The sequence below is a fragment of the Hippoglossus hippoglossus genome, chromosome 5 (genome assembly GCF_009819705.1).
Source record: "Hippoglossus hippoglossus isolate fHipHip1 chromosome 5, fHipHip1.pri, whole genome shotgun sequence".
NCBI classification, from domain to species: Eukaryota; Metazoa; Chordata; class Actinopteri; order Pleuronectiformes; family Pleuronectidae; genus Hippoglossus; species Hippoglossus hippoglossus.
In genome coordinates, this window is record NC_047155.1 from 18,696,967 (window position 1) to 18,716,044 (window position 19,078).

Sequence of the window (19,078 nt, forward strand, 5' to 3'; positions counted from 1 at the left end):
GGAGCCTGGAGTCGCACAGAGAAAGTGGTGCTGTTGTTATATCGGACACTGACTTTGTCCACATGGACAGAAATATTCAGATATAAACTTGATCGTATACATTATTAGATATAATATACATATTAAAGTTTATGACGCTGCCATAGACACAGCATTTCATTTTATTTTATTCTAGACCCCAATTCGGCAAAGAATTGAATTGAGAAAGGTGTCAGCATGGTTCTGGAATTGAAAATTCCATTCATTTTCTGAATAGAGAGTTTGATTATCAGCCATAATAAAGTAACCATCCAAGGTAGACTTACCACAGGTAATGAGATGTGAAACTATGTTAACAACAAGGTTAAATTCAAGAAGAAGTGCGCTGGAAGTGGTTGGAAAGGGATCATTTGCAATGATTTATGGGATGCGTAGTTCCTTCACTCTTAAAATAATCATGTGCGCAGTCTCATACCGTTGCCTTTTTAAAAATGTTTTATAGTCATGATTCATCTTGTAGCTGATCTGCCTGGTTCCAGGCTTAAAACTGATTTCATTCAGATTTTCTGAAATGTCAAAGGAGACAATTGAAGATTTATTTCAGGAACCAGAGACGTTGTAAAAGTGGATGGTCACTGTTACACTCTATTCTGATTTTAGTGGATTATGTTGACATGTGTACGTCCTAATTGCATTATAAGGTCCTATTTGAACATTTGGCGACGTCGACATGTGCACCAGTTACCAACTGCTTGACGTCATAATCTGACTATGCTCTGTAACTGGTAAAAGGGAAAGTAAATGGTATGTTCCATTAGCAACTGATGTAAATCGGAATGATGTCTTATTCAGATTAGGGTCAAATGAATATTGCTGACCGTGTAAACGTAGTAACTGTTATGAGTTGAACATACCGGTATATGAGGTAATTATGCAGGTTGTTAGGTTTAACACTAGCTCATAGCTGTTTTTACTTCTTGCAGGAGTAGTGAGCTAACACTTCCAGTAGATAATGATATTTTTGGGCCACAGTGATTTTGCTTCAAGTATTATAGATGAATTTCGTAGAAGACCGTCACACTGTTAACAACAACTTTCACTGTCGAACACCTAAAGGAACAGTCAGAGCTATCTTCAATCTCTGTCATTTGAGACGAGATGCTAGTGAGACATAGCGAGATGCTCCTCCCTCCACATTAGGTGGTTTATCATCGCTCCTTCCCACTGCTTTACATTCAAACAATTAAATATATGTACTGTCACTATGCAAATGAGGCATCAGTGAAGCTGCCTCCTCAGAGTATAACATGATGGATGATATATTACAGCTGAGCTGGTCTTAGACTAATGACACCACTGCATTACAATACACAATGTAGTACACAGCTTATATCATATCAGCAAAGAGACAGAACACACACACACACACACACACGCACACACACAAATGCCACCTTGTTTAATCCCCTAGGAATCAGTGAAATTTGATTATTGTGACTTTAACAAACACTTTCCATATGAGAGTCGACATTCCATACATCAGCAGGAGCGAGGAGGGAGAGGGAGGAAGAGGAGGAAGAGGAGGACAGCAGCGGGGAGAGACAGAGAAACAGAAGTGCTGTTTGAGAGGAGAAAACTGGACACGTACTGTGTTCTCCTGAGAGAAATTGTTCCGATATTATAACCCAGGCACACACACACACACACACACACACACACACACACACACACACACACACACACACACACACACACACACACACACACACACACACACACACACACACACACACACACACACACACACACACACACACACACACACATAATGCATGGAGTATCTCACCCTATAATAATTTATATGTGGTATGAATGGTAAATTTCACAGTGAATCTCTTAACTCTAGTGAATGTTTGTCACAGCACCATTCACAGTGTCACACTTCTCTCACTATGTTTTGTTGTGGCTATGATATAGTTGGCAGCCGGTTTACCCCTTTGGCTCAGCTCCTGTAACAAAGTGAGGGCTGGAGACCTAATTGTGAAACATAAAAAACCCAGAAAAAGAGCCAGAGGTAAAACTTTTGCTCGATATGTGTCATCACTTTTGACCTGCATCATATGTTATTAATGTGTGAGGATGGAACACAACTGAGGTCTTTCTGTGGCACATGTTAAGAAACAGTGAAGGCTCTTGAATTCATGTATTATAACATGGGTACACATTTTTGCTCCAAAATTAAAGTCTTTAATTGTGTTTTTATTGAGTTCATAGAAACAAAGCTCCATGAGGCCCCAAAACATGTTGATGAACACTGTTCACAGTTTGCAGTAAACACGGCGGGAGAGCTCCACGATGATATGACTTCTCAACTCATTAACAGGCAAACACAGACATTAAGACAGCTACCTTGACAGACGCTATAGTAACCGAAAAAAACATGAACCAATTGGTGGGATTATGGATTCTGCCTGTTGTTTTTTATATATGCGTGTATGTGTGTGTGTGTGTGTGTGTGGAGATCAGCTACACCACCAAGACTCTGGCAGATCGTTGTTCACCATTAATTCTGAACCTGATGTAACTCTGTACCCTGTTAACTTTTTCTACCTTGCAAGTTTTATATCAGGCTCTCTTAAACCTGCCACCTCTCCCTGTTTAAAATCCGAATCCTAACACCAAGTCTGTGGTCGATGGCTCACATTTTACGACTAAATATTCATAAATATACATTTACTATTCCCCACACCAGCATCTCCATTATCAAATCAAATAAGCAGTGAGCAAATTAATAATGAGTGAAAAGAAATTAAAGTGTTCTGAAACCACCATTGCAAGTTGACATTTTCTTTATTACTATGTTGTATTTTTCTACATTGATTTTGCACTGTGCAGTGCAATTTAACAACCACATAATCTCACTAGATTTAATTAAAAATAGAGAATACAGCCAGCGAATGACTATTAGTGGGCTGAAGCTCATGAGGCCAACACAGCAACAGATCTGTGCAATAACATCAACAAACTGAACATACAACGGCCTCACAGCACAAACACATGTAGCCCCCTTTTAAGTATATATGTTTGACTATATTAGTATTAATTATTTGGGTTTGTTGATATCTTTGTATTTGTATCTTACAAACATCTTAACTGTCTGTATTAGGTGAGAGAGGCAGTTAATCATACTGTGTGGAAAATCTTTTTACAGGGAAAGGGTGTACACAGAGGAGAGCATCCTAAATATTTGTGTGAATTGAATAGAATCTAACTTCAATCATATAAATATGATGTTGCATTAGAAAAAAGTCTGTTTAAATACACTGGTGTAAAAGCTGTACAAATTCTTCAGGAAAACAATCAGCATTATATCAGCAGCAGCAACAGAAATCATGTAGAAATGTGAAATAGTTAATAATAATAACAATAATAATGATAACACTATTCACCTATACATTAAATCAGAAAATTGGACATTTAATTCATGTTTAGTAAAAGACTAAGGCTGCAGTTCTGATCAATATGTTAGGGGTTATGGTATCTGTGCAATTGTCTACCTGATATACGTATATATATATATATATATACGCTGTAAAGAATCCCTCAGATTACTCATGTATAACTAATGCAGTCTCAGGTGTCTGCAGATACTTATCACTTGAATTTACAGTAAAATATTGCCAAATAACTGAGTATGGAGACTACCACAGAGTGAGGAATTGAGCTTGAATGAAAAAGTGTCTGGGCATCAGGATAGCAACACATGGGACTAACAGATCAGACCCAAACTTAGAACAAAAACTCCTACTGATATTGTGAGAAGGGTGTACAGTTGGACTTCAGTGCCATTATCTGCTTAGAGTCAAACATGACAAGCTGAAACTGCAATTTCATAATGAGAAAAAAAACGTTTGATTGAAAGCTTCTTTCGTAAAACATGAGCACAGAGTATGAAATATGTGTTGGCTTCAGAGATCTTGAAGAATGTCTAAGTCAGAAAAACAAAGATGCAAAAGAAAAAAAACCCTCATTAAAATCAAGAGGGTTCTAGTGGTTCGTGTGTTGACTGAATTTATGCTGTGTTTTGTTGACATCTATTATTACTATTATTTGGAGAAGTGAAGATGCGAAATTGCCACGTGCTGCTGTAAGATATAGATGCTAGTCTATAGTCTATAGCATATAAATTGCTATAGACTCCTGAAGGCCTTGCAAAGTCTGAGGAACAGAACATCATCAAACTTAAATAAAGTGATAATGTTTTCTAGACAAAGCTCTACATACAGTACAATTACAATTCCTCCAAACACAGGAGCACAACGACTGCACATCTGCGTGTGTATGCACATGCACACACATACACATTTGAATGCTTTATCGGTCTCAAATGAATTAAATCTAATTTACAGAGGACTCAGATATTACGGAGGTTCTATGTGGGGACATTTAAGGTTACAAAAGGTTTTGTCTCCACTGCACAGCCCGGCTCCTTATTACAGCAGACACTGCTGGTCATTCGGTTCCTTTTGATTGGGCTTGGAAAGTAACAGGAAGTTAAAACTCAGAAGGCACACTCAAAGAAACACATGAAGACACACACAAACGAGCTGAGGCACACAAAATCACACACACACACACACACAGACACACACAACAGCCCCGCACTCACAGTCACACATTCCCACTGTTTAATATATTTCTGTGTCTCCAGTTAACAATATTTTGTGTCAAATTATAGTGGGCAAGATAAATAGTGGGTCTGTGCAACACGGAGAAAATAGCACAGGAGAAAAATGTGGGGCTTCCAGTCGCGTAGGAGGAGAGGTAGAGAGAGAGCGAGAGGAGAGGAGAGGAGATGGGAGGAGAGGAGAGACTCAGACACCTGGCTTTCCCTGACTAGACTTGTAAAACCTGGTTAATCCCAGCCCTTTGTGAACTTGTTTATGTTGATCTAACTGCATGACATGAAAAACACTGAAATACAGATCCCAACAATCTATGCCACATCCATAGTACAAGCTCTTGTGCAAATGAGAGGCTCGCTGGATAATAGACATGTATACAGAAGGAAATAACATTAATGAATAGAATGAATCTAAAGTAATTAATTCTTTGCATTGCTGCACATTGGGTTCACGTTGTCATCGTTTGGTCGGCATGACAGTATGGAGTTCGAGCGGAAATGGAAGTCACAACAGACACAAAATGACAATGGGTGTTAATTGGGCTATGCTTGGCTCAGAGAGAGAGAGATGGAGAGATAGACAAAGAGGAGGAGGGAAAGAGAGAGGGAGGGAGAGAGAGCCTGGAGGACTAATTAGTGATTATAACTTGGCGCTCTCCAAACATAAAATATTTCTCAACCCAAAAGACAGAGGAATGATTAAAAATAAAAGAAAAGGAATCAAACACAAGGAGCTCTGCAACACCCCTCTGGTATGGTGTGCATGCGTATGCGTGTGTGTACATGTGTGTGCATGCATGTGTGCGAACATCTGATGTGTGTGCACTGGGTTCTTTGCCCCCTCATTAAACTATGCTTTACTCTGGTAAACGGCAACAGTGCAGAGATCAATGTCAACTGGAGAGGTTATAGCCATAAGCAGACTCTGGGACACACACACACACACACACATAAACACACAGATACAAAAACACACACACACACAGAGACACACGTCTCCTCCAAACATGTTCTCTAACAAATGCACAAATGGCATACCCCTTTCATTTAAATATGAAACTTTCTCTAAGTTTCCAGTGGCCCGTTACGTTTGTCTTTGCTCTGGCACGGCCAACAAAATGGAGAGTGTCAGCAGGAGCCAGTGTGAGCTGGACATTAGCGATTCACACATCAAAGTCATAAATCAAGGGCACCCTTACCACAGAATAAATGGAGCACAGAGACCCGGGACTGGCTGTGTGCTAACTGTATCGCCCTGAGTTTCAATAATGAAGCCTTAGTATTTGTTTTCGCATCGTCTGTTAACTGGCGTTTAACGTCATCCCTCCCGTGTTAACTTCCTCTCTGCACACCTCTCCGTTTCATGTTTCACCTACAGGGAAAAATGGGAAATATCTCTACAAAGACATGTAGGGATACAATGCATGCATATTTAATTGAATGTATCTATTTAATGGCTCACAAACAATACTGACATAAATAATACATTAAACATTCACACACGCAGCGCTTTGTTTGGGCTAGACACAGGCGCTCACAGAAGCTTGCACAGCATGCACAGGTGAGCGGGAGTGATATTTCTACCTGAGATTTAGAGCTTTCGCCCTTCACCATTAGTTTTTGGGGGGGGGGGATCCATTGTACATGTTTGGCATTACAAGCGACATGCTGACAATATCTCGTCTTTCTTATCACCTTTGATGTACTGCACAATCATAAAGAGCGTTTGTGTCACACATGCAACATTGATCATAACATTAGCAGGAATATGTGCGCACACACACACACACACGCACAATCTGTTACCATGGCAACACATATCCTTGACGCACTCACACACACACACACACACACACACACACACACACACACACACACACACACACACACACACACACACACACAGGAGGCGGATGGGGCAGTGGTCTAACATGTATATGCTTTTTGATCTGCTTCTCATTCAAGCAATCATGTTAGTGTCATGCGGCGGCACAGCCAGACATGGGCGTGTGTGAACTGTCGATGAGCTGCCTTCACACCACAGTGACACAATATATCACTGCGCAGTGAGAGCGGAGCTGCGCAATAAAACACTGCATGTTTCATAGCATTGATACCAAAATAATGCCTTTGCTTTTTTGCGCCTGTACAATTGAGCGACACGTAGCGCCCACTCACATGCAGAAGCACTGTGGCACAGACGGCTGTCGTCTGTGTGGTCTACTTGAGTCTGTACCAAACCATTTGACAGTTGCATCATTTGAATCACAGTAGGGGGCTGCTCTAAAGTAGGAACCTTTAACATGCAACATAGCATGTGCATGCATATTTCATAGCTTGAATGTAATCTTTCTGAAGGGAAGTTTATTTGTTATTCAACCCAGACTGGCATCTTAAAATATGAGTCAGGATGTCAAGGGTCCCCTCAAGAGTAGCCATATCTTTTCATGAGCTTGAATCCCAGGACCAGATTCTGAAGTTTGTCTTTGTCGAGATTTAAAGAACTTTCATTCCTTATTTCAGTGCTCCAAAGAATCTGCTGAAACCAAACCAAACAAGTCCTTCCCGATGGATGAATAAAACAGACTCTACCATCCGTCTGTCCACCTGAGTGTGGTTTGTTATCTAAAACTAGTCTATAGTCTATTACCATGGACAGATACACATACACCCCCAATCTATTATTGAACAAAAGGCTCACGCCTCTGCTCAGCCCTTCAGGGAGGAATCCATCCCTCCATCCCAGAATAATTTCACACATCAGTAGGTACACAAAAGAGAGAGAGGAAGAGAGGGAAGGGAAGGAAGAGAGGAAAGGACAGAGAGGAGAAGGAGGAGTGCACTGAGTAGAAATGTATGGGGTCACAGCTCAGTGCTTGTGGGAGGCCAAGCAAAGAGCCATGCGTGACAAAACAGAGATCAGAGGATCATATGCAATCGCGCACACGTGCAAGAAAATAAACACACATGCACGCACACACGCACTGACATACACATGCCAAGAAAAATGAGAAAATAGGGACATATCAGATGAAGACTTGTAAAGATTGCGACTGACTTAATCAAAGGCATCAAAACACAGGAAGGTAATCTCTTTATCTATCACACTGTGCTCTTCTTATTCACACACAGTGCCTGCACGCACACATACACACATACACACACACACACACACACACACACACACAGACACACACACACACAGACACACACACACACAGACACACACACACACACACACACACACACACACACACACACACACACACACACACACACACACACACACACACACACACACACACACACATGCAAACACACACACAAAGGATAATCCTAATTCTGAATGCAGACATGTATAAACAGAAACACAAACAGTGAGGATGAGGAAACACAAAAACAATAGCGAATTTCCTTATACGTGAGCACATTGAATTGAAGAATTCTTTGAAAACCCCAAAAAGCACACGCACTGACAACACACACACTCACCCACATACACACAGATGTGTATACATGCCGAATAATTACTGGGCGATTTTAACATAAACGATTTGTCAATGACATATCATCACACTTCATGAGCAATATCTCGACCAGAACAGTATTACTTTTTGAAGTAACACACACATACACATTTAAGGGATGGGACTGAATAAAAAAATTGATTTAAGTTTGACAGCTGTTTTGACAGCTGACATCTTATTGGTCTGGAAATCCCACATAAGATTGTGTTAGTCTACACTCTATGTTGGACATACAAACTCTCTCTCTGTATTAAATTTGATGACCAATGATGATTTCAATTCTCAATGTGCTGCTGATGAAAACTGCTATAGCTCTTTCGTTGTCTGCAATACAGACAGATAACAAACACAGTGGAAAAAAATCAATACCTTTGTTGCAGCAGCTACAAAATAATCGACCACAATAATCTGGCATTGTGCATATCCCTAACAGACACATGCAGTTAGAAACACACACACCGACTGAAACACAAACATGCATTAGATGCACATCGCGCATCCTCCTATGAAAGCATCAAGCAAGAGGAGCAGCAGACACAATGGAGTGTTTAAGTATGCAGGAAACTTTATGCCTGGGTGGAAAAGGAGCTTTGAAGGAATTCGCTGAGGGACACCCAACCTCCCCCTGAACTGAGCCTGTACCTCCTCATCAGAGAGAGAGCGCCAAGGAGAGAGAGAGAAGGAGAGAGAAAGGGAGGGGGAGGAGAGGAAATGAAAGATAAAGATGAAGAGGAGTAGATGGTAAGTTGAAAGGGAGACTTACGGAGAAAAAGAGGGAGAAAGGGCAGGAGAGGGGGCAGGCAACAAGGTGCTCTGGTCTCGTCGCTGCGCTTTGTGCACAATTGCTGTTGGTTAGGCTGATGAAAGTGGAAGTCCCTAACTAACAGCGGCTACCTTGTTCTGAACACACACACACAGACACACAGACACACTGCCTATTCATGTGTGCACACTGTTCAGTAGGCGCCGGGCTTAACTCCCAGTATGACCTTCATTGAGATGGATTGCATGAAAAATGTAATGACTTTCCTGAGAGAAAAACCACAGGCCAAATCAGCTTTGCATTGCATAATAATGCAGGACTTGGTAATCAATAACACAAACACACAAACACACATCCATAATGGAGTGCACAGCCTGCACATGGAGAAAATGTCCTCGCAGAGGCCAACCACATCACAATGAATGGGGCAAACCACCGGTGGAGAGCTGTGCAATGAAATGCATGAACAAGGAGTCATTGACGATAAATGCCTGCAACCATTTCCACCCATCAAACAATTCCCTAAGCTAAAGCTAACAGATTAAGTCTGAAACAACATGCAGCTCTGTCAAGCTTTTCTCACCCCAAATGTTTAATTCAGGGTCATCTATGGTCCTGAGTAAAGAGCTGTCCCAAACCAATTTGCCCCATTTTACATTGCACCACTTCGCCAGCGGCTGAATTTGTAATGTTCATGCTGCAAATATGATGCTAATTTTGGCCCGAACATGACAGACTCAGCCCTATATTCATGAGGTGTAACCATGTGTTTGTGTGAAAACTACAGTCCGAATAAAGGTTTCAAAAAATATGGTTCACTTGACACTGACTACAGTGAAGTGCAAAAAGCCCCAGGTTACTTAAACTTAACTCACTTTTATGATCAAATCCTCCGGGTGCATGGCCACTGTGTTTGTTGTTTATACCTCGCAGACAGCTTTTAATTTCCAATGTTTTGCTTTGTTTTGCAGAACAACATTGCACACTATAAGTGGAGCATAATTTTCACACATAACGCAAAGCTGAAAAAGCAACTTTGTGCAGAAGTCTGCCACACATTTAACAGCTTTCTGTGGTTGCATAGCAACAATGTGAAGTTCAGACATTTCCATCGTATTGACCATATGGGTTTTGTTGAACCCACCAAACATCAGGGAGTGGAAAGATCCCATAGTTTTAGACTGATCCCGGCGCCTTGACCCATAGTGGTTTGGATTAAAAAGTGTAATAGGAAACAACATAATGGAATGTACAGTCAGTGGGACTCTGGCTGGGAGCTCAGGTTTTTTTTTTTTTCACACAATAAAAAGCTGCCATTGTGTTTGTTTACCTCCTCTTCATCTCTCAATGTGAAATTAGCTGGAGATGCATCACCAGTAAAAATCAGAGTCATCTCACTGTTACAGATATTTCACTTTCCAGCGTGTTTTCATTCTCACCTCGTTGGTGTTCCAGCGATGGCGCTCCTTGGGCAGAGAGGAACATTTGGGTAGACACTCCAGCAACTTCTTCGGAAGGTAGATCTTCAATTGGCCAGGCTCATCTGGAGTGGAAGGCGGGGTGGGCGGTGGGGGAGGACAGGGGGAAAAGATAAAGGAAGATAAATGAGGGATGAGTGGGAAGAGAGGAGAAATTTCTCATCAGACACAGAGACATGGTGAGAGGAGAATACCAAAACGCAGCATCTGTGGGATCTGGCTGACTCAAAATCATAACAAACTTTTATTGTGTGGCATTTCTAATGGCTCGATGTCACCTTGAGTAATTGAAGTCGCAAAGAGATTTGTTCAGGCCTGTGAAGGACAGAAGCTTTAATTAATTTTGTTCAAATAAAATTTGGTCCATCCACATTTTTGGCATAGCAGTGAAAAGGGATGTCGGGCTGGTGTTTTGTATGGCTGAGTAAATTTGTTATTCCAAATCAATGCAACAGGACAGAGCCAGCAAATTGCAAACGAACTATTAAAAAAATTACCATGTCATCTGTTTATATAAGCTTCTGTCTTATTTTATATTATTCACTGATTTAAAGGGTCGTACACAAGAAGGGCTGATGATTGTCGATCAAGGCTAAGTGTGCAGAGCACAAAGAGAGTGGCATTGACTTATTTTTGGACAGCAGGTGGAGGTACACAGTGCACCTGAGTCCAATTTGGATTAAGAAGAATCCATTATCATACATTATGAGTACATTTGGGGTTGGTTACCATCAAGGCCAATCACATCGGCATCTCTTATCCCCTTTAAAAGCAATGCTTTCCCCTGAGTGTTATACAGACAGGTTGGTAATGGAGTAGGGACTGCAGACCACCTCCACAAGAGGAAACTGATATTCTTCTGCAGAAGCTAGAAAGTTGCACATTCTTGAAAACCCAGCAGCTTAAAATGCAGCCATGAGCAGCTGATGCTTCATTCAAAGTTTTTTTTGTTTCTGAACAAACTGAAAGTCCTTGGACGACCAAGTTGTCTGTGCGTAATCATGCACTATATTATTTACAACCACAATGATCCACATGCTCATCACAGGTTAAAATCGACTAACTTTTACCTCCTTGGCATTATTGCCAGGAAGAAGTGATATTCTAGGTGGTCTTTTTGTCAATAAATCCAGCAAGGAACTGATACTATCAACAAACACCTTCTGTGTAAACAAAACCTGATAGCATGTTTCTCTCTCTCTGCCATAAACCTCTTCTGTTGTCCAAAACACACACCAGTGAGTCACATCATCACACCAATGTTCCATTATTCTAATGAACACATGCATGGTTGTTGTTTTTTTGTTAAATCCCACATACACCCTTCTGTTGATGTAAATATACATCCATACACCAGCAGAAAATAGTCCCCAATATAGTTTCTCCTGTTTTAGGTACATTAGGTAAAATCACAGGGCATAGCAAACTTTAAAAAAAATGTAACAATATAATTTGAGACGTATTTTTAAAGAAGAGGTCTTTAGTAGAACCCGTAAAGGAAGTCAAGTATTAAAGTATTGAAAACACAGCATTGATTTTAGCCTCTTTGTTAAGCTTGTTGACAACAGTGATAGACAGTCTTTTCCTTTCATTTTTATTCAGTGCATGTGATGTGACTATACTGGTTGCAGAATGTGTAATAATACAAGCAGGCAAATTAGGAATAATAGAGGTTTGCTTTTCGGAGGGAGCTATAAGACTGCACCGCCACCAACACGACATGGTGCTGCTGGATTACCTGGGAAACTCTCCTCCTACTGCAGCGCGCAGAGAATCACCAAAATATTGAATAGGTGTGGGTAAAGAAAAAAATCCCTCTGCGCCACAGGATACACCACTTCACCAGCGCTAAGCGTCCGCACAAATAGAGCCCCTCATGTGTGTGTGTGTGTGTGTGTGTGTGTGTGTGTGTGTGTGTGCCTGTTTGTGCGTGCATGCCCAACGGGTGTGCCGCTCAGAAGTCAAAGAGAGCAAGCACTCAAAGGTTATTGATAAGCATTTGAGTAGAGGGCGTCCATTCAAGACTCCCCTGGGAAGATAGGAATTATACTGTACCTGAGGGCAGACAGAGTGAGAGTAAAAAAGAGATATGTTAGGTGATGTGTGTGGGTGTGGGTGGGTGCAGGGGCTGTCAGAGCGGGGAGACGAGAGACAATGAGCCAGAGAGAGACACTTAATGAAGAAAAGAAAAACTTTGAAAGAGACGAAACAGAAAGTAAGAATTTTGCAAGGACAAGAGATGGAACAAGGTAAGACAAAGACAGATGAGTGCTGTAAGAAGACAGGAGTGGGGTCTATGTGTGTGTGCTCAGACCTGCCTGAGTATGTGTGTGTGTTTGTGTCAGTAAAAGTGTGTTCAGGCACGTATGCTCCCCCTAATCAATTATGCATTTATTAATAGAAGGCCTGAGAAGACAGAATTTCAAACAGCTGAACGGTGCAGCAGCTTAGTTAAACAGCTGAATGGTGCAGCTTAGTTAAAGCCTAATTTCTTTTTTAGCAGCACTCCAGCCTCTCCGCTATGAATGCCAATCAGCGTTTAAACCCCACCCCTCCTGGCTATAACCCCCTCCCCTCCCCCTGCTGTTCTGAAGAATTCTCATCAGAGCCTCGCCTTTGAAATGTACCAGAACCACCACATCAAACAAGCCCGTAGCACATGCGTAGTCACACACACACACACACACACACACACACACACACACACACACACACACACACACACACACACACACACACACACACACACACACACACACGCACACTCATACATGCAAACAGACTCACACATATACATGCAGCTCATGTCGACTAAGGAAGCCACATAACAGAATTTATCCCAGAGTGGTGTTATTACATTTTTTTACCAGTGACCTTGGTGCCGAAATCTGTTTCAAACCACACCTTAATGGACAGAGCCATCATCTTAACCCATTCTTACAATGTCTCTCCTCGCTGACGAGGAATGGAAGAACAACTTTGCAGATTTGTTGAATGCTGATGAGCTTTCACACCCCAAAGAGGCTCGACATAGATCACGCACTTGCTAATCGGCTAAAAGAGAGTCCAAAAGAGTGACAAAGTCTGAATGCTAATGTGAAACTGATGGCTCATTAAGTCATATAGAGGTACGCGTCCTAAAAAGTGTAAAAGTGTTCAACCGTAGTGAAACATTGCTTTGGTGGTAGCCTATCAAATGCCATAATTTAGACTGGAGTCACATAGAAGAGCAGCCACCGACTGATGAATATTTTACCTCATAAAACTGTCATCTCCATATTTAACACAGAAACAAGCCAATGCCCTTGTGAGATGGCTGTCAGTTAATTATAAAACTCTCTTCAGCAAAGAGAGAGAAAAATGCTCCAAATGCAACTCTTAACTCTCCCCCTACTGATATTAGGAGGCATCAGGGGAAATTTTCACATTTTCCCCCTTTTTGGGATGGAATTAATGTGACAGAAAGAAAGGCTCATTGCACAGCAGCTAGATGGTGGGAGGGGGCGGGGGTGGGGGTGGGGAGGGGGACGGCAGGAGGAAGCGCCAGGGCAGGGAGAAGAAAGGGGGGAGCATAGCATGGGATGAGCGAGTGTGCAGGAAGAAGGAGGGAGAGACGACAGAAAGAGGGAGAGCAGGGGGGGAGGGATGGAGAGATGGGTGTGCATGCTAATTTTATCATTCTGCTGATAAACTTTTCCTCCAGTAATCCTCCAGCTGGGACGCGAGAACAGATAGGAGACAGGGATAGGCTCAGGAAGTCTCCGCTCATATTAAACAGCCATCCCAAACAGAACTCTCTGTTCCCCTCTATTCTATTCTATTCTATTCTATTCTGTTTGTTCATTTGCTATTTTGTGACTCTCACGTTTTCTCCCATCCCTCTAAACAAAATAAGAGGGTCTGGTGCAGGTATGAGGCCATCTGCTCCTTCCGAAATGAAAAAACGTGTGCGTGCGTGTGCGTTTATGCGTGTGCGTCTGTGCATGTTGAGGGGCTTCCACATAACTTCCCTCCCTATAACCATAACCCCCACCACCTCACTAAGTACCATGTCGGTCTGCTCCTCCTCACATCTGTTTATTTTCCTGCAATGTGTCCCCCTAACAAACAAAGCACACACGCGCGCACACACACACACACACAGACACACTTGCACACTGGCAGACAGAGAGGCAGGGACATGCATCTGTGTCATGTCCTCTGGAATCAATAACCAATCAAAGCAATCATTGCCTTTATAGTCCCTGTAACACACCACAGCAATCACACACATGCCCACCACACACTTCCACACTTCCATACACGGCCATGCTGTGACCCCAGATTACACACTCCATCTCACTTCTAGTTTAACCAGGCCCATTGAGGATTATAGATACATAATGCCATGTGTACAGATTAGGCATGACAATAAACTACTGATAGCCAAAGTAAGCCTTGCCTTAGTGTGTGTGTGTGTGTGTGTGTGTGTGTGTGTGTGTGTGTGTGTGTGTGTGTGTGTGTGTGTGTGTGCGTGCGCGAGCTCACTAATACTGTACTGGCATGCATGAATAAACATGATGTGTAACAAAGCTGAATTGGAATGATGTCTCAGCAGGGAGACACAGAGTGTGTGCTTGCTTTCTGTGTGTGCGTGTGTGTGTGTGTGTGTGTGTGTGTGTGTGTGTGTGTGTGTGTGCGTGCGTGCGTTCGTGCATGCGTGCGTGTGTGTGTGTGCGTGCGTGCGTGCGTGCGTGCGTGCGTGTGTGTGTGTGTGCGCATGTGTGTGATCTGTTACAGAGCACATGAGAAGGAGACCTCAGTTCCTGCATCACATCATTCTGCCAGAAGGCTTTTATACTTGCTCCCAGAGTCACCCTGCGCTACAGACAAATGCGAGAGCAGCACTTAAACACCCTCTCGCAGACATGCGCACGCACAAACAGTGTGAAGAGTATACGTGTGTCTCTTACTGTTGGCGTCAGTGTCGTCACTCTTGGGAGGGGTGTGTCCTGTGTAACCAACAGCGATCCTGACCATTCGCTCTGGATTTCTTATTTTCTTCAGTCCTACAAAATGAGAAAAAAGAGAGGAAAAAGAGACATATTTAGAAGATGCTCCACACTTTTGTTTCCTTGGCAGTCACACACACACCGCACCTCATTCGTCCTCCTCTAAAGCCCAGACATAAAACTCCATGTGATATGCATGTGGGCTGATCCATTTTCTGATCCACTAACTTGCATCCATTGTGTCCCCTGATCGATTGGCCACAGTAGATACACTGCCTCCGTGTGTGTGACTAACTTGTACCCAGCTTTAGTTTCTCTTCTCTCTCATCATTTCTCTGTTTCCCTGACCACTGTTGCTATGATACAAAGTAGACCAACCAGTGCAGAGGGAGATGGTCTTCCAGGCTATATGGTGGATATTGTTCTCATGCCCACTGGTGTACTCTGCTGATTGGTGCCACACACATCTGCCGGAGGATGGAAAGAGTGGATGGCTGACTCCTGCCTCGGGAGCCGCGATTCATTTGGCTTTCATTCAGCATGGCACAGGCTCGTAAATTATTACATCCTCTCTACACATAACACTGAGGGGTCAATGGATGAAAAAGACCCACACTGTGAACGGCGTGGGTCTGTTTGCATGTGTGTGTTTAGCTACAGTAAAGTATAAGCAGGAGGAGGGTGGTTTTATATCCGTGTGGTACAGTGCCTGCTGATCTGCCCATGGGCCTTCTGTCTCATCTACAGTTCTCGTCTTTTCACGCAATGGGACTCTCAACCCACGGCCTTCCCTTTGCCTCAGGCCACACACTGCATGCTTGCCTGCACGTGTGTATGTATGTGTGTCTGACTTAAAGTGCTGTGCGCCTGGAAATGTGCTTCACAAATGTGTGATGCTACTTCTGCAGTTCAAGTTATCGAAAAATTGCCCCTTAGAGAAATCTTGCTCAACATCGCTCCCTAGTGGAGAGAGGGTCAACTGCCATTTAGGCATTTGACCCTCTCTCCACTAGAGGGTCATTTTTTGGCATCACTTTGAGGGGGAGATAAAAATAATACTATAGAAAAGTCTGATTATTTAACGGATGTCTAAAACTAATTTTGAATGCTGCATGTCATAGTACGCTTAAAGTTTTTACGTGTCTCGTCCATGACAGCACATCCGTCTGTTATGTTAAATTGCTTGACAGGCGTCGTTGATGACTTTAACCCTCTGTGACATCAGCAGTACTTAAAAGAGGCAATGAAACTGATTCTTAGAGCAGACCAAAAACCAGGGGGTGATTACAAACAAATGTTGAACACATTGAGGAAGGGATAAAGCTCCAATTAACCCATGAGTTGAGCTTGAGATAATATCGCCATGGCGATTATGGCCATACCGTAAATAATTCATGAATGGATGAATAAGAATCTGAATGAAATGTGTGTGTGTGTGTGTGTGTGTGTGTGTGTGTGTGTGTGGGTAACAATAATGACCCCAAGAGTTAAGTTGAGGGAGCAAAAAAATTTAAACTAGATTCAAGATATGACCTAAAACTGACACACATACGATCCCCAAGGTACATGCAGAGAGATTCTCACCTTCACTGCCTCAGCAACCACATACACAGGCTCACCACCAAATCATCACATACAAACATAAACACACACACACGCACACACGCACACACACACACGCACACACACCAACATATGGTTAATAAATAAACACACAGCTGGACTGGGAGGCTGTGGGGCTGTCAGAGAAGAAGATCTACGATTCACGGGTCTAATTTTATGCTTTAAGAGGAATACAGAGACAGATAAACACGCGCGCGCACATACACGCGCACACACGCACGGAGAGCATCTGAATTCCTTCAGCATGAAGCTCTCTCTCTCTCATCCACATCCCGTTTAATGATTAAAAAAACACTCATGAGCCAGCTGCTCGGAGCGGAGACGCTGGCAAACACCGGACGGTATTAAAAAACTGCCCCTATCCCGGCTCAGTCAGAGCACCACCGACGGGACAACTCTCCTTCCGTTATTTATCTGCTGTCGGTTAACCGTGCTCCACACAGTCGCTGGTTCAGCACCAGCGTCCGTGTTTTCGGGACGGGCTGGAGGAGGGAGAGAAGGGGGAAGAGCACCGCCGTCATCCATCTCCTCGGCCGTGCCTCCCCCTTCCATCGCCTCGAACATCAGGTCCCTGCCGCCATGAAATAAGAAAAAAAACACCCGTTATTTCTCTCTTACCTTCCGGCTTGTTTTCGGCAGCCATTTCCCCTCCACCGAGCGCCTCATCCCTCCTCCTCCTCTTCCTCCTCCTCCTCCTCCTCGACTCGACCTAGTGGTGGTGGTGGTGGTGGTGGTGGTGGGGAGGTGTGTGCGTGTGTGTGTGTGAGAGGTGGGGGGTGCCACGCGCGTGCACAGAGAGGACAGCTCAAGGAGGGGGGCGGGGCCGAGATGAAGAAGGGGGGGCTGGGTGGGGACGAGCCTGCCGGGATGAGCGCGCCGATTGGTCCGGACGGTTATGATTGACAGCGGGGATCCGTGATGGTGACTCGCGGAATTCTCCATCCCTCCGTTTGCTCCCACTGACCCCGCCCACCCCACCTCCTCGGACGTTCACGCGCACTCTCTCTCCCTCCCCCCCCTCTCTCTCCGTCTCTCTCCCTCTCTCCTCACACGTCACTGAACGACGTCTGTATTCGAGGACACCTTGACAGCCTCGCGCAGCATCATCATCATCATCGTGCTCATCATCATCTTCACACACACACACACACACACGGACGTGCACACACGCGCGCGCAGAGGGTCGCGTGCGCGCTCCCCTCCTCACATGCAGACCCAGTGGACTGTTGAGAAGCTGCGATGTAAGGTCGCGTCTCGCCATAAATTATGAACACTCCCCCTTGAATTTAATGAAAAGAAGAAGTGCCTGAGAGAGACTTTTTAGATGCGCGTGGGCTGCTGCTGCTGCCGCTGTCATCCGCTGTGGTGCTGAAGCTCGCGCTGGTGCTGAAAGGACAGCTCCACACGCGCCTACACAGGCTGTGATGGTGCACACTCACATACGTGCTTCCTTTGAGCCGTGTTACTGAACTGAGGCGAGGATGGGTCAGATGAAAACTCAGAGGATGAAATGAAGCTCCCCCCCCCCCCCCAGCTCCACCACCACGGTCCTTGTTGTTGCCTGTCTATTTAAGCTCAGGCAGGAATAACGTTGTATCATTGCTCATTGCTTCCCCACGGGAAGTTAAGTTATATCCTCACTGATGATAGTCTATTTATAATTCTGGTGTTTTACACTACGCTAACCCTACCAAAGAGAGTGGGGGCTTAACCGGGACCGTTATGTCCCTGCTTCAAGCCCACACTGTCACTCTGTGCCTCGGGCTAGATTATCGCCTTTGCACCAAAGCCTTGTGTTTGACAGAGACAAGAAGCCACTAGACACGCTTCACGAAAAATAATTGATATGTTTTGAATGGCCCGTCCTCAGCTACGTATTGTCTGTGTGTGAAGAGACATACAAGGTTCTTGGTATTCGACTTGGTTCAGACAGGATAGATGACAATGATAAATATATATATATATATATATATAAGATATATAAGATATGGAGCCAAACATTTTATTCAGTTTAATTAAAACTGTTTAGTGAT

At 43.5% G+C, this 19,078-nt stretch overlaps 1 protein-coding gene across 5 annotated transcripts in view; it reads right to left on the reverse strand.

Annotated features, from left to right (window-relative positions):
• Positions 1-17,808, reverse strand: part of LOC117761556 (calmodulin-binding transcription activator 1-like) — a 53,344-nt gene extending 35,536 nt beyond the window's left edge. For 3 of the 5 annotated variants that reach the window (XM_034585563.1, XM_034585562.1, XM_034585561.1), the window contains exons 1-3: positions 17,664-17,808; positions 15,384-15,479; positions 10,393-10,496 (exon numbers count right to left, since the gene is read on the reverse strand). In XM_034585563.1, coding sequence (XP_034441454.1) covers positions 10,393-10,496; positions 15,384-15,479; positions 17,664-17,688 — 225 coding nt within the window. In that variant the 5' untranslated portion in view covers positions 17,689-17,808. The remainder of the gene's footprint in view (positions 1-10,392; positions 10,497-15,383; positions 15,480-17,663) is intronic. The other 2 variants (XM_034585558.1, XM_034585559.1) reach the window with 1 other exon arrangement.
• Positions 17,809-19,078: the final 1,270 nt, after the last annotated feature.